Source organism: Podarcis bocagei, assembly GCF_964188305.1.
Source record: "Podarcis bocagei genome assembly, chromosome: 13".
In the NCBI taxonomy this organism is placed as follows: Eukaryota; Metazoa; Chordata; class Lepidosauria; order Squamata; family Lacertidae; genus Podarcis; species Podarcis bocagei.
Window position 1 is genome coordinate 40,682,933 of NC_138138.1, and position 24,886 is coordinate 40,707,818.

Below are 24,886 nucleotides of genomic sequence, written 5' to 3' on the forward strand. Positions count from 1 at the left end.
GGTCTGTCTGATGGCAAAAGTGAGAGATGCCTACCTTAAACAGGACTGCCGCGATGATGGCTAAGAGCAGGATTCCTCCGATGGTGCTGCCAACGATGATGGGGATGGGATTGAATGGTGAAATCAGCTCCACTTCAGTGCTAATCTGCAAAGGAGAGGAAAGGCACTCAGAGTTCTTGCCCATAACGATAAGCAGTGCCCCTCAAATCCTCTGGGCCAGACTTGATCCCCCCCCCCAAAAAAGAAATTTGCTAGTATGTTCAGGTGTTTAAATGACAGCAAAGCATATCAGGGAAAGTGATACCTTATTGTGTGGCGTTCTAGATTGGGGAAGGCTGATTGTGCTGAGTAAGAACTCTGCACATCCTCAGAGGCACCCCTAATATTACTTCATACTTTCCAGGGCACTGAAAACAGGTTTTTGAGGCCCACAAGGTGGTCATTTTTCTTCATTAGAGGTTTTTAAACAAAAGTTGGGTGGCCATCTGTTGGGGATTATTTGGCTCTGATTCCTGCACTGCAAGGGATTGGACTAGATATGACCCTGGAGATCCCTTCAAACACCAGTTCTTTTGAGTCTACATTTCTATGATTCAATGCAACTGAATTCTGTGCTCAGTAACCAGCTCCACTATTTGCACGGTGAGGCACACACAGTGCGTCCAACGTCCTTGACATAACCATGTCCTGCAAGTTTACCTGACTGAACTGAAATCCTTCTGGCTGAAAAAACCTGGTCTCATCAACCACCGCAGAGGCTTCGCTCCGAAGATGGAGTTTCTGGGCCATCAGCTGTAGGATCGATAGGCAAATTAAACAGATCAATTACATTTGGTCCTCAATGTCTCCCCTCCCCTGGCACAACTCTGTAGGGAAAGAGTGAGGACTCTTCAGGCCCTCCAGATGTTGCTGAACTACAGCTCCCATCAGCCTTAGCAAACCTGGCCAAGACTTCAGGAACATCTGGAGGGCCAAAGCTTCTCTACCTGCTACAGAGAGACTCCCAAAGCCAGCTAAATACAAATGAGGGCTCTTTCATTATTTTCCACCCCACAAGAATGTTTATGCATTCTTTAAGATTCCAAAAACTTAGCACTTTACACAGGCTGCTAATATTGGTCTGTGTATTGTCCATGATTGTGATTACTGTTTTATTAGAACTTTAATATTATGATGGATTGTATATTATTGTTTTGTTTTATTTCTAAAAATGTACACACTGCTTACTCAAAGAACTCTCTAAGCGGGGTACATATAAAACAATGCATAGAAACACAGCTATAACCCATAAAGCAATTTTTTTTTTAAAAAAACAACAACCTAATATATGTACAATAATTAGCATTAAAACACAAAACCAATTAAACTTTTTAAACAGATATAGGCAACTGAATCATATGTCTGGGTAAACTTGTTGCAATCAATTAAAAGAACAGCAATGAAAGGAGGACATTTGCCAAATATCAACAGCAGGGAGGTTCCAAAAGCGAGGTGCTGCCTCAGAGTGTCCAATTTAATTTATTGTTTTACTATTTTGTGCAGCGCTTTCAAGCTGTCCGATATACAACAGTATATAAATGTTTTAAAAGAAATACAAATGATAAATAAATGGTCAGGTGTGGAGGTTGATCTAGGAAAAGGAATCTTTTTTTAAAAAAAGTCCTATTTTTCCAAGCTTCCAATGGAAACTTCCCCTCCAACCATATTCCTTACCGTTTGAAGGGAGCACCACTCACCTTGCTAGCGATGTCGTCTATGCTAAAATTCCATGAAAATTTGAACTTGACCCACTCTCCCCGAGAGAGATTGGTGATCAGGCACTGAAACTTGGAGCAGACAGTGGCCCCCAGGCACCCTCTCTGTCAAAACACGAAATACAGAGAACCTTAGGGTTACTAAATGTCCTTTCCACTCCAGAGGCAGCTGTGTGTCTGTCCTGGGCAAGAGAGACACCCTTCTATGAACCACCGGCCAACCCTGCATTTTCCACCAGGTTCTTACTGTGATGGGTCCTTTGAGGTCTTCAGTCTTGGGACTTGTTCTCGGCAAGGGCATTATCGGACATGAGGACGGGTTTATCTGGAAGAAAACAGGCAATACTCTGTAGGGGTAAAGGTGGCACTCCTGTATTCCAGCCAGCCAGCCATGCCCTCTCCCAGGATATTCTGCCCCCCAACCCTCATTCAACAGTAGGTCAGCATTTCACATCCACTGAGCTGGTCCAGCTCTCCCTGGGCTGCCTCTGGGGGTTTCCGGTCCCCACAAGGTTTTGTTGCTGCCGTTGTTTGCAGAAGTGCTTGCAGGTCACCCAAGCTGCTAATACCACTTGTATGCAGACTGTAGCATTTTGTCTGAGTTCACTGTTGGTTTTTGTTTGATTTCTGTAACTTGCTTTCTGTGGGGCTGCCCTTGTATCTGGTCCAGATGGTTTGCAGAATGCAGAGGCCTAATACCTCCCAGGGGAAGTTATTGGCAACATGATATTCCACTGCTGAGAGACTTTGCGCTTGTTGCTGATTTGCCAGCTCCACATTTCTTGTGTTAATTCACAAAGCCCTGATTTAACTTGGGCCCAAAGTACTTTAAGAACTGCCTGATCCCTCATACTCCACCTTGATCACGGAGACCCCCTGAGGGGGCACTTCATTCTCTGGTGGTTCCTCATCCACCTGAAGTCCAGACAGCCTTTCTTAGGAGCTGAGCTTTAGTGTGGCAGGCCCTGCCCTGTGGAACTCCCCACCACTTCCACAGGAACTGTCGCTGCCCTCTTTTAGACGTCTTCCAAAAACTGTACTATTTAGACAGGTCTTCATAAAGTGGGCGTCTCTTTTTAACCAGCCAGTATTACTGATGTTAATTAGGTTTTACGGATATATATGGAATGACTTTTCTTCTATTTTATGTGATGAAGGCCATTCTCCTATAGCTCATGTAAGTGCAGATTATAAACATTTAAATAATAGTAGTAATAATTATATATGCTACAAACAAGATGTGTCTCCAAAGCACCCTCCCCTCCAAATCTATTCAACTCTCATTCCATTATCCCCTTTCCCACCCACCCCCAATTGTCCAGAAATCCCAGCTCACACAACTTCTAATTTATAAGGCATCCCCTCTGGAGCGCACCCTTCCTCAAATCTTTTACTCACCACATCCCTGTGGGATGGGGTTACATTCCAGGAGAATCCGACTTCAGTGTTGAAGGGGAGTTCAAAGGTCACGTTGACTGGAGTAGCGGTCGAGTCCAAATTTCTAACCTGCCAGAACAGAAGAGGAAATGGGGGGGGGGCGCCATTGGAAGATCAGCAGAAAGTTGATAGAAATTATCAATCAGGTGGTCAAAAACTGTTGTAAAAAAAACCCCAAATTTTTTTTTTCAGGTCGCAAATGGAAGGAAGTGAAATTGAGGCCTCTCCCTCAGATCTTAGAGGGATGGGAGATGAGCCTCAAAGAGAGTTGTTCCTTCAAAGCAGGACTGGGGAACCAGTGGTCCTCCAGCTAGAGTTGGACACCAGTTCCCATCGGTCCTAGTCAGAATGACCATCTGTCATGGAAGGTGGGAAGTGTAATCTACCAACATCTCAAGGCCACGGATTCCCCATTCTTGCTCTAAAGTACGGACACAGGGAGACACGACAGGAGGGTGGACAGGTGTTTGGACTGTGTGGTTGTCTACAGAAGGGAGAAGAAGACACATTACCTCAAAGGCATGTGTGAGAGTCTTCTTCTCTGGCATCTTGGTGGAGAAATTGAGGTACGCCGTGGACGCCAGCCTGGGGAAAGACAAATGTTTATGTAGGACATCGAGATCACGTCCAGTATTAAACGGAACATTTTGCCAAAATTATCAGGGAGATGCCAGGGATAGAGCAAAGGCACTCTGGATTTGCTAAAAATCATGATGAATTGTGGGACTTTTCAGGCTGTAGGAAACTCTGAATTTTTCACTCTCTCTGTGGCATTTCCCACCCCTGGCAATTTTTCCCCCGAGAGTTAGAGCACATGATCAATTTTCTTGCTCCCAAGAGGAATCAAGAGGTCTTGTGACACATGTGTATGGCACCCCTTTAACTCGGGGGTGGGGGGTTTACTCATCCTGGGGGCCACATTCCCTTCTGAGGAACCTCCCAAAGGCCCCATGTCAATAGTGGGAAGGGCCTTAGACAAAAGTGGGCAGGGCAACAGGGGTAAATTTTATCTGCAGCATATTGGCTAGTTTCTACAGACACTCACACCCCCGTCTCTATCCTTCGTCCAGACAAACAAGAGGCGTTATCAGGGTTCAAGATTTCAGCCATGCAAAACCACACAGGGTGCAAAGGAGAACAGTGTGCCTCCAAGGGCCAGACAGAGAAGCATTTGGCCCCCAGAGAAGCATTTGGTTCCCCACTGCTGTTCAACTGGAGATGCTATGGTTCCTTCCTGATATGTGAGGCTGTTTGTTGTGTAAGGTAAGGTCCAAAATGTACAGCCTCCTTCTGCCCCTCTCTCATGGCTCTCCGTGGGGGACAAGAGTATGTGGGTGTTCAATTACCCCTTCACGATGACGTTGACTCGGTGCAGCACAGGCAGCCGGCCTGTGGCCTCGTTGTCGCTCAGTGTGTCGTTCTCGTTCTCACTGGAAGGCCACAAGCGAAAGGAGAGTTAGTGATGGGCAAGGAGAAGTCGCAGAGGCAGACAGAGACAGGCTGTGCCTTCCCCTACCTGTGGGCTCGGATGTCGAAGTAAGCAAAAGTGTCATTCCAGGAGTCGCCTTTCGAGGACTGGAGGGAAATCTGGAGTACGGCCTTGAGAGAACAAAAGGCAGAAATGGTTGAGTCTGTAGACACACAGTTTTCTATTTCGGCTCTGTTACCCACCCTCATCATTCTTTCTTAAACTTTTTAATAAAAGCAAGACCGAAGGCCCATTTGCGATATAGGTGGCACAACTGATAGATCACACAGGTCCAGAAGGTTAGAAGATGCTGGACCTCTATATATATATATTCTCATCTTAAAACTAATAATTTCTTGACTGTCAGACATTCTCAGTAGAATCGAACCAGTGTTGGATCATTTAAGTCTTGAGAGTTGGCTAGAATGAGGGAGAGACAGTTAAAAATCCCAATGAAGCCATTGGTCCAGAGTCAAAGGCATCTGATATCAACAGGAAAGTGTGCTCTCTGCGTCCCACTGTCCCAGCACCCCCAAATTAAATGTTGTGTTAAGCCAGGTAACCAGTTCCACGATTTCTATGCCTCCCTTTAACTTGGAAGATGCATGGTGCGCAAATATTCTCTCAGTGCTGCTCCTGAGCTTCTTCAATTCCCTGTGCAAAGTGAAGAGACTGGAGGGGCTGTTGGGGAGCCGAGGCCTCTGCTGGTCTTGGAGTGCCAGCAAACATCTGACCTCACTATTGAGGTTGGCCCTGGCAGTAACCCAAAATCCGCAGCCTGTATGAATTGCACAGACGCAGCAGATCTGCTCCCTTTGGCTTATTTTACATAACTGATTTGGCTTCTACCAGTCACAGGGAAAGGCAAAAGACTACTCATACTATTCAAATCTGACAGCTCTCTCTGTCTTCTTGGATGTCACCACACACATCATCCAGTGTCATGATCCCCTATCCCAGCATATGGACGAGAAACCGGGGGGGGGGGGAAGAACCAAAATAGAAAGAGCAATGCTGAATTCTGTGCTTCTGGGGAACATCAGCAGCCCTGTCTATAAATGCATCACATACCACAATCTAACACCCTGTTCTCTTTCCTGTACCTTTTTCACATTCTTAAAACTTTCTCTCTCTCTCTCTCTCTCTCTCTCTCTCTCTCTCTCTCTCTCTCTCTCATAGCCCAATTATTCCATTTCACTCGCACATTGATTTTCTCAGGCTTCCACTTCCACTCGTTACCTGGGTGCCTCCCTTGAGGACTGGTGGGTTGAAGCGGCAGGAGCTGTGACGAACTGACGCATTTCCTTGGGGTCCATGCATTTGGCAGGCCGGGGAGAGACGCCAATTGGACTTGAATGAGGGATGGAGGGGGATATGAATCATATAAGTAAAATCACAAGCGAATTACAAAGGAGGAATAGAGATTTCTGTTGTTTAGAAGAAGAGTTTGGATTTGATATCCCGCTTTTCACTCCCTTTAAGGAGTCTCAAAGCGGCTAACATTCTCCTTTCCCTTCCTCCCCCACAACAAACACTCTGTGAGGTGAGTGGGGCTGAGAGACTTCAAAGAAGTGTGACTGGCCCAAGGTCACCCAGCAGCTGCATGTGGAGGAGCGGAGACGCGAACCCGGTTCCCCAGATTACGAGACTACCGCTCTTAACCACTACACCACACTGGCTCCACAAAGTAGCAGAAAACAGAATGAACAGGCAAGAAGGCTTAAGACTGGTGAGGCTCCCCACCAACCTCCACCTTGGGCGGAACTGCATGGGGCCACATGCACATTTTTTCAAGGGGTCTTGGTTGTTTAAACGAACAGCAGCCAAGGGAGGCTGCAGTCTTGAACTAGGGACCAAGGGGACTGCTTAGCCTTTCCCCCTTGGGTCAACTCCCCTCCCACCCTTCAGAATTGCCCCTCACAAACTCCTTTCCCCTCCCTTGGAAAAGATACAAGTCTCTGTAACTTTCATAGAATTGTAGAGTTGGAAGGGACCGCAAAGGTTATCTCATCCCAACCCCTGCAAAGCAGGAATTTCAACTAGATCATACATGACAGCTGGCCACCAAACCTCTGCTTTATCTCCAGATAATATGCTCAGGGCTTAAGTCTCCAGAAACTATTTTTGGTTTCATATATTGGAGGAGGGGTTTATAAACAACATATTGGTAGCTGAGCCTATATCTTATTATTATTATCAGACACTCATCTCCTTATCCACAAGTCTTCAGTTGTCTTCCAGAATCCCTGGCATCCTCTGCCTCCAACCTTTCCCCATCTTCTACTCTCCCCCACCCCCTAATTATTCATCCAACTCACCTGAAGAACGGAATGCCCTCGGAAGGACAAAACAGAAGAGTAGTAAAATGAAAGGTGTGGGTTGTACGCTGCCTCTCCCACGTTTTCTAGCTTCAGTGTTAAGTTCAGTATGAAATTTGGACTCAGTTTAAGACCTTTTGACCTGAAATTTATTGAGAGAAACATTTGCTCAGTCTCCAGGAACTCACTAGTTAGATGCTGGGCAAGCTGGAAGTTCCCTTTGGGCAACATGGCTCAGTGGTTAAAGCATCTGCCTTGCATGCAGAAGGTCCCAAGTTCAATCCCCAGGTAGGGCTGAGACAAAACCCTGTCTGTCAGTGTAGACAATTCTTAGGTGGATGGACCCATGGCCTGAGTCAATATAAGGCAGCTTCCTATGTTCCTAAGTCTCTCTGTCTCTTCACCTCTGTTTCTCACTCTGTAAAATGGGCACAGTCACACCACTAGAGTTGTAAGAAAACAATGGTAAAGAATTTGACCTAATGATCAATGTCACTTTGTCCTAGCTGGTGAAGCAGATCACCTGACTCCCACTCCTCAGCTCAAGGTGCCTGAAGAAAGCCAATAATCTGTGTGAGCCAAGAGGGACTCTCAGGATCCCTGGTGTATGGGCAATTCTGGGAGAAACACTCAGGTTGCGCATTAAAGTAACTGGCAAGCACATGATTAAAGAGGTTCACCCCCACATGTTCTAGTGTATTGTATTTTAATATTCTGTTGGAAGCCGCCCAGAGTGGCTGGAGAAACCCAGCCAGATGGGCGGGGTATAAATAAATTATCATCATCATCATCATCATCATCATCATCATTTTATTATTTCTTGGCTCGTTCACTGCTTCATACTCGCCGAGAGTCACAACCCAACATCCCATGCAACCTCCAAGAGAATGGCAGGGTTGCACCTCTTGGCTCCTGTTTCCGAGTAAGAGCATAGCAAGGATCCTGTTGGATGGGGCCAGTCACCCTCCACATCCAGCATCCTTTTCTCACAGTGGCCAATCAGATGCCTGGGGAAAACCCACAAGCAGGGCCTGAGAACGACAGCACTACTCTCCCCTCCTGCGACGTTCAGAAGCGTTGCTGCTCAGTGAAGGTCAGTGGCTGGGCACCACTGGAATCATAGCATTTGCAGAGTTGCAGGAAGATGCAGCTGCCCTATACGAGGATTGAACCTGCAACCTCGGCGCTACCAGCACCATGCTCCAACCAACCAGGAAGGGGTCCGGAGGCACAGCATCTAAGGGCAGCAAAAACATATTGGGATGGCCCTCGTAGGCACAAAATAGGCTACTCACCCTGAAAAGTTAAAGGAGATTCGAAGATCAGATACACAAATTTTATCGAGGCCGCAGTCTTGCTTGAAGGGAACCTGGCAATATAAAAGGAAATGAGCCTCCGAGGGTGTGCCAAGGTCTTTTCTCGTTTCTCACCGGTGCTACCTGTTTGGATTGCTAGGACCTCTCTCTTCTAGCTTGTGGGAGTTTGCTTATCTGGATCGACCCTCTCGCTTTGCTTGGCTAACCTCATTGCAACCATAACTCTGCTTGGCCTGCCCCTGCCCCCTGGACTCTAAGCTCAGGTTGTTTGGCTTTGCCCCTGCTGGAATGTGGCTTCTCCTTGGTCTGACTTTCCTGACTGATTATTGAAATGGGATTACCAGTACGTGACCCTGGGACCCCAGGTCTCTGTGGCCAACAGACGCCTCCTGGCTGCGGTCACTGCTTGGGCCAGACCAGGGTCATGTTTTGCTTTTATTGCATTTTGGGTTTTTGTGCTGAGATATATTTGAATGAAGCGTGGTTGAGATGTTTTAATTAATAAATAAATACTTCGGTAAAGTCTACAGAAGCATACAAGTTCTCTGTGAGAATGTTTTTCCCCTTATCCTTTCATCTACAGTGGTACCTTGGGTTCTCAAACTTAATCTGTTCCGGAAGTTCTTTCCGAAACCAAAGCGCTCCAAAACCAAGGCACGCTTTCCCGTAGAAAGTAATGCAAAATGGATTAAGTTGTTCCAGACTTTTAAAAACAACCCCTAAAACAGCAATTTATCAAGAATTTTACTATCTAACAAGACCACTGATCCATAAAATGAAAGCAGTAAACAATGTACTGCAGACACACAATCAATCAGTCAGTAGCTGAACTGGATTCCACGCAGTCACAAAAACAAAAAGAGCCACAAAAACACAAAATAAATAGCAAAAACAGACAGAACTCAGCGTTACACTCAAAATGGCAGTGTTGCACTCAAAACAAGTTCAGCTCCTGAAGAAAGTTCGCAAACCGGAACACTTACTTCCAGGTTTGCAGTGTTTGGGTTCCAAGTTGTTTGAGTACCAAGGCGTTTGAGAACCAAGGTACCACTGTATTTCTTTTGGTCATCATTGTTAAACAAACTAAGGCAACAAAGTTGCTGATTTCTATTTCCACTGTGCATTCAGTATTCATTATTACATTTATAATACTTTCCCTGTGGCATGCACAAGTTTCCACCACCCAGGCACTGACCAGGCCTAGATCTGCTTAGATTAAGCAAGGTTCATTTATTTAGAACATTTGAGGGCTGCCCAGTCAACAAAGCCCTCTGTACTAAGTACTCTGGGTTGAGCCGTTTCTTTGATGGAAGAGGCTTTGTCCTAGGTCCTAGGAGATGGGCTTGAAAGGGAAATGGCCAGGAAATAAGACCTTGATCTCAGTAGACAAATTAGTTCCAGGGTCCAGGACAGGGCGTAGGTTCCTTGCAGAGGAATCTGGTTCCCCCTCGGCCGTTACATCTGCCCGTAGCACAAGTGGAGAGAAGGAATCATCCAGGCAGAGCTGGAAGACAGTAAAACAAACAAAAAAGGGAATCACAAGTTTCCACTCAGCCAATACATTTCTCCCTGAAAATGCAGTGATCATTCCCACAGCAATGTTTCTAAATATTGTGAGCTTCCAAAAATCAGTGTTTCTCCAACAGGAGGGTTATTTACTGTATCACTTTTAGGAAATCTTGCCTCTCAGGAGAAACTGGCCACTCTCCAGGCACCCGGCTTGATCTCCTGTTGACCTCCCCGTCTGCATTCCTGAGCAGGATCCAGGCTAGGTCACGATCGGCGATCCTCCTCAAACGTGAGAAGAACACACCACTCTTCCCTGCCCCCCAGGCAGGGGAAAGAGATAGACAGAAATGTATTTACATGCCTTTATTTCTGTCTTTGCAGCGTTACAGAGAAACACGTCTGCGCTCTTCAAACTCCAACAGCAGAGAGCTAAACTCCACCTCCTGTACTTCCTGTACAGCTTAAATTACACTCTGAGCTAAATCCGGTGCTCAGCACTGTGAATAGACTGTCCCTCTGTTCCCACGGAACAGTCCCAACATTCCCATTATGTTTTGCTTTCATGCTAGCAGCTGCTCGCGGCCGCATTGCTTCTATATCGTAACATGTAACTGTCATGGCTTCTACCAAAGGATTCTGGGAGCTGAAGTCTGGTGAGGTGCTGAGATAATTCTGCATTAGATATTCCTAGCACTCTCTCTCTCACTCACACACACACACACACACACACACACACACACACACACAAACATACAAACACACACACACCCCTACAATTACCCATGGTGCCATATTTCAACCTACTGGAGCATGGAGAATCTTATCGACGCAGACTGGCCTAGTTCCAACCAGGATGGTGTCTGAGAATGTGGAAGCCTCATTCTCTAGCGTCAGGCGTGATGGAGACTGCTTAGCATCAGACTGGAGAGTAAATGAGATCGCAGCTTGCAGGGCACCTATTTTCTTTCCAAAACATAGAAACAAATTGGATCACAGGAGCAGAACGAACTAAACATTTTGGCTGTCCAAGATGTACTGAACACCAGCTCTCATCATTCCTGACCCATAGCCATGCTTGCTAGGGCTGATGGGAGTTGTGGTTCAGCAACATCTGGAGGCCCAGGGGCTCCCCATTCCTGCGCTAAATGGGAGTCTGGAGTCACTATGAATTTAATGAGAGAATCGCTGAGAAAATGAAAGTCAGAAAGAATTGTTGATCTTAAACATAATTTTTAACACAAGAGGGAATGGATAAGAAAAACAAGTGAGAAAATAAGAAATAAGAGTCAGGCTGGGAGAATGGGATCTAAAAAAAATGATAAGATAATGAGCAGCTGCAGAGAGAATAAGTGAGGGGAAAGGAACAAACAAGTCCACGAAAAATAAAAAAACAACTAAGCAAAAGGAGAACTGAGATGGTGCCTTTACCGTGGGTCCATTTTGTGCTGATGAGTTTTAGGTTGAAGCAAAGACTGGTTTTCCCGCGGGGGGCAATTCCTGAAACATTCCCGCTTCCACACTTAGGGTCGTCCAAGGGGATCCAGCGATGCGAGAAAGTCAGTGAAGAGTTGATTGTGAAAACAGGCCGAGATCTGGGAGGCAGGGGATAAAAGGGGAGGCCTGTTCAAACCAACAGCTGTCCAAATTGCCAGCAGCCCTGGATCAGGCCCAGTCTGGAACCCAGCCCCACATTAACTTCCTGGAGCAGGAAGTGCCCCACTCAGACTCCGCATAGGTCTCTGGGCTTCATATTCAGCACGCTTGGTCTTTCAACATCTACAGACTCCAGCTAACGCAGCTAACCTTTTTCATCAGGGGGCCGGTCCACTGTCCCTCAGACCTTGTGGGGGGCCGGGCTATATTTTGAAAAATATAAATACCATGCAAGCCGGTCCCGCAGCTGCCTCTGGACCTGGAGGAGGAATGCACTCTGCACGTGCTCAGGAGCACGTCTCTGCGCCGTCCGCTCACCGGCGCTGTTGACGAGCAGCAGCTGCTCCATCAGCCCATCCCTGCAGAGCTCCCAGGAGGCGTGCACCACATGCTGCGGTCCATTCTCTGAGGCCAGGCTGGCGGGCAGGCCACGCACTCGGAGCACCGGGCAGGTGGCGCGCAGCTCGCCCGCCAGCTGCTCCAGCGCGGCCGCCGAGCATGTCACCAGCAGCAGCACCGAGCAGGGCACTAGGCACAGGGCAAGCACGTGCGCCAAGCTCTGGCTGAAGCCCCGCGACGCGCCCTTCACAATGCCCATGCCCACCGCCTGCCCGCCAGCCTCTCTGTCCATGGCTGCACCGGGTTTTCCTCAGCCGCAGGAGGCAAGGTTTCAGATTGGCTGCAGGAACTTCCTGCAGCCAATTCAAAGCCACACCAGAGTCGCCGCCTGCCCAGAGCCGTCCGCGGCTTCGGATCGGCGGCAGGAGCTTCCCACCCAGAAGCCGTGCCAGCGTCGCAGAAGTCAGTCCTTGCACGGCAAGGTGTCCACAGCATGCGGGGACTGACCGAGTGGGTGGCAGGGTCCACGGGCCGGATTTATGAGCCTGGTGGGCTGCATCTGACCCCCAGGCCTTAGTTTGCTGACCCCTCAGCTAGCGTATCCACACTCCCAGCAGTCTGATATATTAAGAGCCTTCTTCTTCCCCACCACATGGGGGCAGCATCACAGCTGGCAGGAAGGTGTAGCAACTGCCACAGCAGGCCCAAGCCATGCTCAGAAAAATGCAGGCCATTAGGCTGCACCAAACTGACGGCTAGTACACGCAACAGGTTTGTGCAGGTTTTTAAAATCAAGTTCAGGATGCAGAATTTCGAGGTATTTGGGGAACACACATTGCAATTATGTCCCGCCCTTTGTGGCCCACCCACAATCCACATCCATCATCGCCCTCGCCCAGTCTTACCGAAGCAGCACTGCGCTTCCTAGCGCCCCAACAGCCAGGTCAGTCAGTCCATCCTCGCTCAGATCCATTCTTCCTTGGATGGACTGTCCGAAATAATGGAGCACCAGGGAGAGAGACTTGGCAGCAATCCGCTAAATATTTTGAGGGGGAGAGAAAGAGAAAATAGGGGAACAAGGAAGGTTAGGGATCCTCAGCAGATGAGGGAGACACACCCTCAGTTCAGCTATTCCGCCTGCCCGTTTCTCCAATGCCTTTGTTTTAGACCCAATTAAGAAAATATTAGCCAATTAATCAATTCCATTTTAAGTCCTTTAAAGGATTCATTAATTAAATCTGCATAGGGCAAACTATAATAGTTTTGAAAAAAGAAGCACACTTTCTTTGTACGTGTGTGTGTGTTTGTGTGTGCGCGCGCCACAACAGCCAGAATTTATAAAATGTGCTGTTTAGTTACTGGATGCAAGTTGTCACATCTATTATTATTGTTGTTTTTTAATTATAGAAGTACAGATTCTGCATTAATCTGTGCAAAGATGTTCTGGGCCCAATACTGGGGAGGCGGGGATCACATCTGTCATCAAAAAGGGAGCGGTTATTGAGATTATGTATTGAACTGGGTTTCTATCCAGACTTGGCTGCAATTGCGTTCCAACAACTCTGTTGCTTTACTGTTCCCATTTCATCAATGATCAGTGGAGACTGATTCAGGAATCGGCTCATAAGAATTCAATGGAGAGATGTGGAGGGACTGAATCTGTACTGCCTGCATCAGGAATAGGAAACCTGTGCTCCCCCCGCCACCCAGCCAGCATGGCCATTGGTCAGAGACGATGGGAGTTGTAGTCCAGTATCAGGAGGGTCACACATTCCCCATCCCTGGCCTAGCACTTTAACCATTGGACCACCTTGCCACACACAAACAGACAATATATGCACTTTTGACTCTCAGGCTCACCTGGCGGTGGTGTTTTTTCAGCCCGCCTGCTTCTCCCAGGAAGATGTAAATGGCCCCACGATCTTCATCCTCCATGGGGGCTCCTATCGCCACATCTGCAATGCCATCCCCGCTTATGTCCCCTAAAGCGCAGAGTGCTGCCCCAAAACGGCCAAAGCTGCTGCCAGGCTCCCCACGAAGCGTTTGGAGGGGAACAAGGTGACCCTGCCAGGAAGTGTGTGACTTATTAACACAGTTATACCCTCTCCAACTTCCCTTAACCAAATTTCAAGGCAGCGAATATATTTGGCATTAAAACGACTCCAACATTTAACAATCAATAACCGGAAGAAGGAACAGCATTTAAAGCAGCATTAGTATGACATTATTTAAAAATAAATAAATAGACACAGTGGGAAGATGAGCTAAGACCATTCTCTAAAAGCAATGAGGCAATACAAGCAAAACGCATATCCTGGGTTAAACGGACCTCAATCAACCTCCTGAGGCCTGACAAGGATGTTTATTGTCCTAGTGAACATGAGTCCCCCAGTTAAATCTTATTTCATCTATGAGCTCAAGATGGCACTCTCTGCCTTGGTGTTATAATTTAAGGTCCAGTTTTGTACCATGGTTGACTTGTAAGGAAACAATTAAAATTCGGAGGGAGCAGGCGGAGGTTGTGCAATGCTAATCCTTACATGGATCCATCCATTTCTACACTGAGTAGAACTTAGCTGGATAAACCCATGACGACTTCAACACTTTGAAACAGCTCTGCAGTGAGCCGGGAAGGGTTAATCCTTTCATTTCCCTGCTGTGACTCCAATGAAAAATCACCTCTCAGAGCTGCTACTAATCCTGAGAGAGAAGTGTCCACGGGCAGCAACAGGGCACCTTCAGATAGGGATCATCGTGGTAGAGTATGGCTGTAGTTCTATTGCTGCTCTCCCTCACTCCCAGGTGGCTATTTATTCATTTTTAATGTATGCGTTAATTGCTTTCACACAATATCACATCTAGCTTGGCCCCAATAAGAGACTGTGCCCAGGGAAAGGGCATAACGGAAGCCAATCGTTAAGTTGTGGGTGAACATATCAGACGACACAGAGATTCTTCAAACAGCTCTTGTTTATTCAGAGGCCAGAACTGAACTGGGCTGAAGGGTTCAGCCAGCCTGCTTATACAGAGCTCAACTACAAGCAACAGTAACAACTTTCTGTAACTATCCAATCACTGAACGTCACTTTCAATTCCTTATTTGCATATGTGGACCTGAGTGAAAACTATCTACAGTATCCCCCTGCTGGCCCAGGGTGAGAACTTCAGTACATAACACCAATCACAGGAGGAAGTAAAGAGAGCGGCCTTCAAATGCTTCTTGAAAATAAAATGTGTTTATACTCTGCAGAGTTAGCACACAGCTTGGAAACTGACTGTATTTGGAGTGCTTGCTAGGAGAGCAAGCTTACCTTGGTTGCAGTTGCACACAGAGACACTTGGTATGGAAAATAAAAAGGGCCTGGGTGGGGGGTTTTTATAGGCAAGACATACTTGGGTAGAAAAGAGCTCTTAGTTCTAACTAAATCTGGAGATGCAGCAGAGCCATGCTTGGCTCCTGGGATAGCTCAGTTGGTAGAGCATGAGACTCTTAATCTCAAGGGTCATGAGTTCGAGCCCCACGTTGCACAAAAGATTGCGGGGGGTTGGACTAGATGACCCTCGTGGTCCCTTCCAACTCTACTATTCAACCCTATTCTATTACACCCCCCCTCGCATTCAGCAGAGATACTGCCAAAGATGCCCTTTCCCCATCAGCTTCAGAAGCAAGAGTGCAAAGAAGGAAATTTGATCAGCTTTATCAGTCTAACATCAAAGGAAAGTTCAGCACAGAGATCCAAGGACAGTGAGAAGGTTTGGGAATCTTTAAAAATTCCTTCCGCGACCAGAAGGGCGAGGAGTATCAGGAAGAGTGGATTAAATTTAATGATTATCTAGTAGTAGATAGGTAGCCGTGTTGGTCTGCCATAGTCAAAATAAAAAAATTCCTTCCAGTAGCACCTTAAAGACCAACTAAGTTAGTTCTTGGTATGAGCTTTCGTGTGCATGCACACTTCTTCAGATACACAGAGTGTATCTGAAGAAGTGTGCATGCACACGAAAGCTCATACCAAGAACTAACTTAGTTGGTCTTTAAGGTGCTACTGGAAGGAATTTTTTTATAATGATTATCTAGTTAGATTTGTTAAGTTAAATTAACTGAAAACAGCTTGCAGATACTTAATTGGCTTAGGATTTTATTTAAGTTAAGTGATGAATTAATATGTTTAATTCCATAAGGTGAAGATTTAAGGATGTTAATGTTTCAGTTAAATTTCATACGAATTGGGATTTGGAAAACCGTTAAAAGGATATGCAATGAAATTCAACCAAGGGGAAGCGAGGAAGTCACTTAACAAAGTTAATAAGTGTAATTTTCAGTAAGGTTATGATTTATGTTTGTTTGTCTTGTGTGTGTGTTTGTTTGTTTATAATATTGTGAAAACCAATAAAAAAATTTGAAAAGCAAATAAATTCCCCTCTCTATCTGCATTAACCCTGTGCAAACCACTCAGCAAGCTGAGCTGTATCCCAACATTTCCCATGAAAGCTGGATGGAGCAGAAGTTCAGTTTTTCCAGAAGTTCAGGGCAGCTGTTTATCAGCTCCATCTGGTACGCAGGCTGAGACCCTACCTGCCTGCAGACTGTCTCGCCAGAGTGGTGCATGCTCTAGTTATCTCTCGCTTGGACTACTGCAATGCGCTCTACGTGGGGCTACCTTTGAAGGTGACCCAGAAACTACAACTAATCCAGAATGCGGCAGCTAGACTGGTGACTGGGAGCGGCAGCCGAGACCATTTAACACCCAGTACGTTTCCAAGCACAATTCAAAGTATCGGTGCTGACCTTTAAAGCCCTAAACGGCCTTGGTCCAGTATACCTGAAGGAGCGTCTCCACCTCCATTGTTCTGCCTGGATGCTGAGGTCCAGCACCGAGGGCCTTCTGGCAGTTCCCTCGCTACGAGAAGCCAAGTTACAGGGAACCAGGCAGAGGGCCTTCTCGGTAGTGGCACCCGCCCTGTGGAATGCCCTCCCACCAGATGTCAAAGAGAAAAACAACTACCAGACTTTTAGAATACATCTGAAGGCAGCCCTGTTTAGGGAAGCTTTTAATGTTTAATAGGTTATTGTATTTTAGTGTTCTGTTGGAAGCCGCCCAGAGTGGCTAGGGAAACCCAGCCAGATGTGCGGGGTATAAATAAATTATTATTATTATTATTATTATTATTATTATTATTATTATTATTATTATTATAGATGTGAGCAAGTCTGGTCCATCCTCCTCCTTGCCCCTTCTTCCCACCCGCCCACCCTTCCCAACCCTACCACTGGTGCGTTTCCTCACCTGGTCATTCATAGAGCGGACATCAACAAGCCCACCTTGGTTCTTACTGTAATAATGGGGAGCCCCAATCAGAACAAGGTCGGTATTGTTGTCTTCATCTAGGTCAACGGAGCAGACTTCAGCCCCATAGTAAGAACCCAACTGGAAAGAAATAGAAATACAATATGGAGGTGACTGGCAGAAGTGAAGATGACCAGTTAGACTAGTGGGCTTAATCATTGCCAAAACAAACTCATGGGCCAAATTGAGAGGCATGGGTGTAGCCAAGGGGGGACAGGGTGGGGCAGCTGCCCCCCCCATAAAAAATACATAGCTAACTGAGGTTATGCCTTCCCAAGCAAAAGGTCCTCCCCAACAAAAAGCCTGGCTACGCTCATGTCAAAAGGTCTAGCAGGTTTAATGAGGTCCATAGATTTACCACCAATTATTTAGATTTTAAGAACAGGGCAGGCTAATGGCACTCATAACTTTAGTTTCATGTCTAGCTTGGCCCTGAGAGAGAGAGAGAAGATGTAGGCCCAAAACCCTCTTGGAATATTGATGTGAAGCAGTTTGAGACTGACAGGAGTATCCCATGGCAGAATTAATCAGTTAGTCAACTGGAATCTGTGACCAAATAAAGGTCAGTCAGAAGGGGGCACAAGAAAAAGGAGAAACACAGGAATAGAGCCTTTTCAGATTTTAATACAGTGGTACCTCGGGTTAAGAACTTAATTCGTTCCGGGGGCCCGTTCTTAACCTGAAACTGTTCGTAACCTGAAGCACCACTTTAGTTAATGGGGCCTCCTGCTGCTGCCGCGCCACCGGAACACGATTTCTGTTCTCATCCTGAAGCAAAGTTCTTAACCCGAGGTACTATTTCTGGGTTAGCGGAGTCTGTAACCTGAAGCGTCTATAACGTGAAGTGTATGTCACCCGAGGTACCACTGTACTCCTAGTCACTATCAGTATGATGTCTGCTTATTGTTTAGCAGCTGCTCAGTGATGTTTGACAGGTTGTTCGATTATCAACTCCCTCTGTCTCTTCCATGTGTTTGAAGTAACTTTCTAAGAGAAAGAGGGGAAAGGCTGAAGGACACCTGCTTGGCATGCAGAAGGTCCCAGGTTTCCATCCTCAGCATCTCTAGGCAGGGATGGGAACATCCGCTGCCTGAAGCTGACTGCTGCCAAGTCAGTGTAGACAGCACCAAACTACATGGGCCAAGAGACTGACTCCTGCGCTCCTATCTCTCTGCCGGTTCTAGATTAGTTAAGGTGGCCTGCCTTGCTTTAACACTAAACTTCCAGGGCAGCTTACAACCTTCACACCCAACATGAAGTGGATGGGAGACTGATCTGCACCCCGGTTTCTGCCTCTTACCTGATCCCCTTCAGGGAATACCACCAAGCGCTTACTCCGGCTTTCAAAGACTGCGACAGCTCCAACATGCTGGTATCGCGGAGCCCCAGCTATGTAGAACTGCTTCTTTCCACGCTGAGCTACAGCCACCGAATAGCCTGTCAGAGACAAAGAAATAGGAGGTTGTGGACGTCGGGTTGGATGAGTTAGATCCTGGCAGGCCATTAGATATGGAAGGCAAAGGAGAAGCTGCCTCACTCACCCAGATATGAGACATTGAAGGAAATGTTCAGGAATTGGATTTGGGGAGGGTCTCCCAAAGACTGTTCCTCCAGACCCCCAGACCAAGTGTGAGCCCCAACAGCTCCAGTCACCACATGCCCCTGGAAGAAGATGGAGGCGTGAAGAAAGATAGGGAGGTGAGGGGAGTACAGACTGCAGTCCCAGGTGTGGTGGTGGTTTCTCGGTGTTGAAGGACTGCCATAGGAACTGACTTGGCCCCTGCACTTGTCATCTGAGGCCGTTTTTTGCTCCCCAAGAGGTTTGGAGGATGGAAACACAAGAACGGGCCTTTTCTGTGGTGGCTCCCTGACTGTGGAATACCCTCCCCAGAGAAGCTCGGCTGGCGCCATGGTTACATGTCTTTAGGTACCAGGCAAAACCATTCCTCTATACCCTTTGGTCATTAAATAAGCTATGGCTTGTTAAAGCTGTGGGATTATATCATTATTATGCTGTCTATTATTATGTTTTTTATTATGTGTGTTTTGTAGTGCTCCATAAAATGTGTTGTGCACTGCCCTGGGACATTTTGATAAAGGGTGATATGACAATTGAATTAACAACAACAACATCAATAACTGAGCTCTACTCCCCAGCCCATTCTGTTTTAGACATTAGTCAAATTGCACCTCTCAGTTCTCCTCCAGTTAATGACCAAACCACAGCCAAGTCAAGCATTTCTCCACACTGCATAACAAAATAACAGGGTGTTCTACATGTAATCATAGAATTATTGTGGTGTTTAAAAAAACAACACAAATTTATTAAATTTATTCAATGATCATCTAGTCCAAAGCTATTCTCCAACCAGTCCTATCCCTTATAGGCCAGTATACAGATTTAAATCCAGATTAGTTTACAAATAGGAACAGCTGAACTACAGGAGGATACCTGCAGAGCACAGTGACAGAGCTGCAAATGACGTGAACCAAACAGTCAAACTACATACACACAAAGGGAACAACATTCGCAGGGTGCGAACCAATCGGTAGGGGGAGAAACTGAGTCCTTCTCTATATATGGTGATCAGACTCTGTGCATCAGCAGAAAACATTCATGAGTAAGGCTCCCCAAAGGAAAATTTGGGGGGGCGGGGGGGGGGAAGGCTGCACGGCAGAAAGACAAATCCATCCCACACAGTGTTGTATTGCTAGTTGTGGCAGCCCATGAGGAGAGACTTCCCTTTAAATAGGGATGGTGGTAGGAATTGTTTTCAGAACTCATGAATGAAAGATTAAGAGGAACCAACTGAGATGCATAACTGAATGGGAAAATAGAATTGGATTACTTTTTCACTGTCTCTCATAACATTGGAAGCCAGGGTCCTAAAGGGAGTAGAAGCAAATTATAGCTTCTTCTAAAACAAAGTTATTGTTCCCTTTTATTTTATACACACACACACACATGTGCATTTTTCTGGGGGGATGCAGGGGTATGCATACCCCTAAACATTTTGTGAATCTTTGTACTTTTGTCCATTTACTGTATTTATTTTCCCCAATTTGAACTATAAAATGGTGAATTTCTTGAGTCAAAATGAGAGTACCCCAAACATTTTTTAATAAAAAAGCACTGTACACACACATACACACACACTTATTGTTCGGATGGTCCTTTGTAAACCATTCTGTGAGGTCTGCCTAAAAAGCAGGATATAAATACCCCAAACAAAGCCTATGTTCTTATGACAGGAGTTTCTACTCACTGGGGTGAGGAGAGCACTGAATCCGCCCTGAGAAAGTTCTTTTTGAAATGAATTGCCAGCAGAGATTCCAGAGGTCCCTTTTTGGGAAACAAAAGATAATTAAGACAGGCAAGAGGTAAAGAATGGAGGGGGGGCAAGGAGGGGAGGAAGGTTGGCCTCAAAATCTGCCCTTTCTAAATGGTCATGTTAGAGGAGAACAAATGCAGTTTTCCAGGGTTGGGAGAAGAGTAATCTTTCGTACAAGAAGTACCGTATTTTTCGCCCTATAGGACGCACTTTTCCCCCTCCAAAAATGAAGGGGGAATGTGTGTGTGTCCTATGGGGCGAATGAAGGCTTTCGCTGAAGCTTGGAGAGCAAGAGGGGTCGGTGCGCACTGACCCCTCTCGCTCTCCAGGCTTCAGGAGGGCTATCAGCAAGCCTGGGGAGCCTGCGGGAGTTCCCGCAGGGCTCTCTAGGCTGCGGATAGCAGCCTGCTTCCCGGAGCACGGGGCGCGCTGAAAGCAGAGCGCCTGGCGCTTCGGGAAAACATCCGCAGCCTAGGCAGCCCTGCACCGCCATCCCGCTGTTCCCCGACCTGGTTTGGATTCCCCAACCTGGTTTTGGAGGGGAAATAAAGGGGAAAAAATTTTCCCTTTATTTCCCCCCCAAAAAATTAGGTGTGTCCTATGGGCCGGTGCGTCCTATGGGACAAAAAATATGGTACTTCTGTTGTGGGGCTTCAGCATGGATGGCACCCCCACATTTGCACCTCCTTTGCAAACGGCTGGGCAGAGTCAGGTTGCACAGTGTCGGTTAATCTGTTGTACACCTCAGCATTAGCAATAATGACTGACACAACGACTCACCCTGTTCCGCAGTGCCCATGTCATTTTGTGAATTCTTAAACTTAAACTTCATTCCCTTGTTAGGTACTTCAGTTCTTTACATCCTGCCCCCCCCCCTTTACTGTACCATGCCTATAGTTCTTGGACAAAACTGAGCATCAGCAAATATGCTCCATCACCTTGCGACACTGACCTTCAATGGCAAAGATCTTGTCCTTCAGCTGGTTCTGAATGCTACTGAGCGCATCAAAGCTGTCGACTTCAAAAACATTATTAGGTGACGAAGCAATTGTGTTCAGCTCATCAGTTCTAGTTTGTTTGCCAACCTGGAACAAGCAACAGGGAATTTCTAAAAAGACGTCTTGTCCCCCCATTACTAATGGGTCCCTGCCACATATAACCTCAGCACTTGGTTCCCCAAGGGACCAATCCTGCACTTGTGTGCTTGCATGGTGCAGTCACAGAATCCACACATTGCAACCTCAATGATGGTTTTGAACTCCATACCCCAATGGCATAACGGATGATGCCTTTCTTATCTGCAGCCTGTATAGCGACATCAAATGTGGTTTTCCTGTCATTGGATACGCCATCGGTCAAGACAATGAGGAGTTTCTTGCTGTGAGGTCGCATGCCAAGCTTGGGTAAGAAGACTTTATCCCTGCAAAGAAGGCAACAATTGGCTTGGATCTGAAGGGGCAAAAGGCACCTGGCTCTTCCTCCAACCCAAAAATTCATTTCCCCGGTACTCACGCCACATAGCGGATGGCAGTCGGGGTGTGAGTATTTCCTTTGGTCTGTTGAATTGCATCAACTATTTCCTTCACCTTGCTTTTAAATGCATTGTAGTAGTTAAAATCAAAAACCAGGTTGACTTCAGTGGAAAACTGGACCATAGCAAACTGGAAGACATGAGGAGGAGGAGTTTGGATTTGATATCCCGCTTTATCACTACCCTAAGGAGTCTCAAAGCGGCTAACATTCTCCTTTCCCTTCCTCCCCCACAACAAACACTCTGTGAGGTGAGTGAGGCTGAGAGACTTCAAAGAAGTGTGACTAGCCCCAGGTCACCCAGCAGCTGCATGTGGAGGAGCGGGGAAGCGAACCCGGTTCACCAGATTACAAGTCCACTGCTCTTAACCACTATACCGCACTGCTCCTCTTTCCCCATGCAGTGGGGAGTTCGGATGCACATGTGAAGAATCAATATCATTTGGAGAATGGCTTATGTCATCAATGAAAATACAGCGAGCACACCCCACACTTTGGCACCGTTAGTCAACATTCAGGACTTTGAAGCCCAGGAGCTCCTCTCTGGCATATGACACCAAATGGTGAGTGCCAATTGTTAGAGTGGTGGGAAACTGTGGTGTGTGGGGCATACCACCCCATCTGCCAGCCTTCAGCTGCCTGTCGTGTGCTGCCCAGAAGCATTCTGGGTAAATAAGTCTAGCTGACACAGTGGTTCACTTCACAGCACCTGATGCCCAACCATTCAAGATATTTTTCTAAAGCAAGCAGAAGTAACAAGAGGGCATGAGAAGGGCAGCCCAGCCCAAAAGCTCAGCAATGGCAGTGACGGGGAAGGAGTACAGAATTAAGGGCAGCAGATGAAGAATGACCGGTGCCACATGGGGGTTCCTTTCAAACTTGGCAGGGCCTGTGACCAGGTGAAACTCAAACTCAGTGGTAGAGCATCTGCTTTGCATGCAAAAAGTCCAGGTTTAATCCTCAGCATCTCCAGGTGGGGCTGGGAAAGAACCCTCTCAGAAATCTGAGAAAGGGGAATTATGAGTCTCAACACCCTTAACAAGCTGGTGTTCTTTGGGAGAAGCCATGACTGCTTAAATACTATAAGAGTGCTTTGAAACTATGGAGGGGGTGTGACCTAAGAAGCAAAGCCCAGTGACACCCACCCACCCAGTCACGTCCCACATGCAGCGCCAACAAGCTCCTTATTGCTCTCACCTGCACATCTGCCTCAGAAACAGAAGCCATTAGCTGAAGGGTGAAGTTCTTCACTGTGAGAAAGGAACCATCAGAAATGCTCCCAGAGTCGTCAAATAAGATCACAGCATCCACGCCAACAGTGCACTCTGAGTGGAGAAGAGGCATGATGGGTGTGGAAAATGGATTGCATTCCCACGACATCCCAAAACAAAGACAAATGAATAGCCTCAACGAGGAACGGAAGCCGATATGCCCCAGCATCCTAAAATAAACTTTGCATGTCTCCATAATGTGGGGATTGTCCCATTCAAGAGCCACAACATTTCTCTCCAGTCAGAACCCTTTGCACAACGGTCTTTAACACATGATAATCTCAGGTAACAACTGCAAATGAGGAATTGGTTCTGAACACCCCAAATTAAACTTTGGGCTGCCACAAATCACAGAGCCACACCTCCAAGGGAACATGAGATGTTCCAGAATTATGTCCAACCGAGTATTTGGTTTTAGTACATGGCATTGCCAGGTGTACAAGCCCACATCAATAATAGTCAAAAACAAAATGAACAAGGAACCAAGGACATGTACCCCAAACTAAGCTGTGAGTCACCCCAAATCAAACATCCACACCTTCAGGAGAGTGACATCTGAGAGACACGATGCAGGTAGAAGATACCATTCTGGAGGTGTGCAAGTATGATTTGCTGCGGTCAAAATTCCTTATTTGTAATTGACATATTGGGTCACTGTGTATTCCAGAGCAATGTACAAAAAGAAGGGTTTGACTGGAGAGAATTGCCATGGAACTCAAAGGGGATAGCCTGATAAATACAATATGGGGTAGGCCAAAGCTTATTTTGGGATGCTAGAACTGCAGAATAACTCTCACCTGGCATGCAGATGCAGCAATGGTGAAAAGCTGCACATATTGAATTTGTGCTGCAGCAATTAAAAGGACATAATATGTGTGACAACCTTGGTCCAACTTCATGCGCATGACTGTCTCCTCTTCCCCTTTACCAAACCGATGCTCCCCAACCTAGCTTATTAATGCAATATGCTATGAGGCATGTGAAGCTAATTTTCTCCAAATCTTACCTTGGAAAGCTGGATGGATCTCTTTGGCAGGTTGGTTAAAGTTGCTCATAATATAGCAGACACCATTCAGATAATCAAAGTCCCCACATCGACGCTCCCATGTTGGGCCACAGGCCTGTGTGGACAGGAAGGATGAAAACAGCCATGGGATCCCAGTCTCCTAAGCTGATTCACCTAGGTCATATCCACACCATAGACTTATTTATTGAAATGTTTAAAGCACTCTTAGACCATGGCTTCCCCCAAAGGATCCTGGGAACTGTAGTTTGGTAAGGGTGCTGAGAGTTGTTAGGAGACTCCCCACAGAGCTACAATTCCAAGCATCCTTAAACCACATTTCCCATGATTCTTTCAGGGGAGCAAAGGCTGTTAAAGTGACATAACTGTGCTTTAAATGTATGCTATAGATGTGACTCTAGATTGTCTCAGCCAAATTGAGAGAAATTCCTCCTCAAGGCCAGGTCAGGGCATTTTCTGCTTGAGCTCAATATTTTCTCTCCAAAGCCAAGTTGCAAGGCACCCACAGCTGGTCAAGTTATTCTGTCACCTGAAGCAGAAAATCCCACAAGCCCCTCTTCCCATCTCTGGCAGTAAAAATACAATATTAA

At 46.6% G+C, this 24,886-nt stretch overlaps 1 protein-coding gene across 3 annotated transcripts in view; it reads right to left on the reverse strand.

Moving 5' to 3' along the window:
- Positions 1–24,886, reverse strand: part of LOC308571968 (integrin alpha-X-like) — a 30,498-nt gene that overhangs the window by 528 nt on the left and 5,084 nt on the right. For all 3 annotated transcript variants that reach the window (XM_081167621.1, XM_081167622.1, XM_081167623.1), the window contains exons 5-29: positions 24,279–24,393; positions 23,199–23,326; positions 21,984–22,132; positions 21,738–21,891; positions 21,424–21,556; positions 20,406–20,482; positions 18,681–18,801; positions 18,440–18,576; positions 17,080–17,220; positions 13,655–13,858; positions 12,700–12,830; positions 11,231–11,394; positions 10,607–10,758; positions 9,666–9,797; positions 8,273–8,346; positions 6,978–7,119; positions 5,899–6,009; positions 4,708–4,790; positions 4,538–4,621; positions 3,704–3,776; positions 3,153–3,260; positions 2,002–2,079; positions 1,737–1,859; positions 700–792; positions 35–145 (exon numbers count right to left, since the gene is read on the reverse strand). In XM_081167621.1, coding sequence (XP_081023747.1) covers positions 35–145; positions 700–792; positions 1,737–1,859; positions 2,002–2,079; positions 3,153–3,260; positions 3,704–3,776; positions 4,538–4,621; positions 4,708–4,790; positions 5,899–6,009; positions 6,978–7,119; positions 8,273–8,346; positions 9,666–9,797; positions 10,607–10,758; positions 11,231–11,394; positions 12,700–12,830; positions 13,655–13,858; positions 17,080–17,220; positions 18,440–18,576; positions 18,681–18,801; positions 20,406–20,482; positions 21,424–21,556; positions 21,738–21,891; positions 21,984–22,132; positions 23,199–23,326; positions 24,279–24,393 — 3,018 coding nt within the window. The remainder of the gene's footprint in view (positions 1–34; positions 146–699; positions 793–1,736; positions 1,860–2,001; positions 2,080–3,152; positions 3,261–3,703; positions 3,777–4,537; positions 4,622–4,707; positions 4,791–5,898; positions 6,010–6,977; positions 7,120–8,272; positions 8,347–9,665; positions 9,798–10,606; positions 10,759–11,230; positions 11,395–12,699; positions 12,831–13,654; positions 13,859–17,079; positions 17,221–18,439; positions 18,577–18,680; positions 18,802–20,405; positions 20,483–21,423; positions 21,557–21,737; positions 21,892–21,983; positions 22,133–23,198; positions 23,327–24,278; positions 24,394–24,886) is intronic.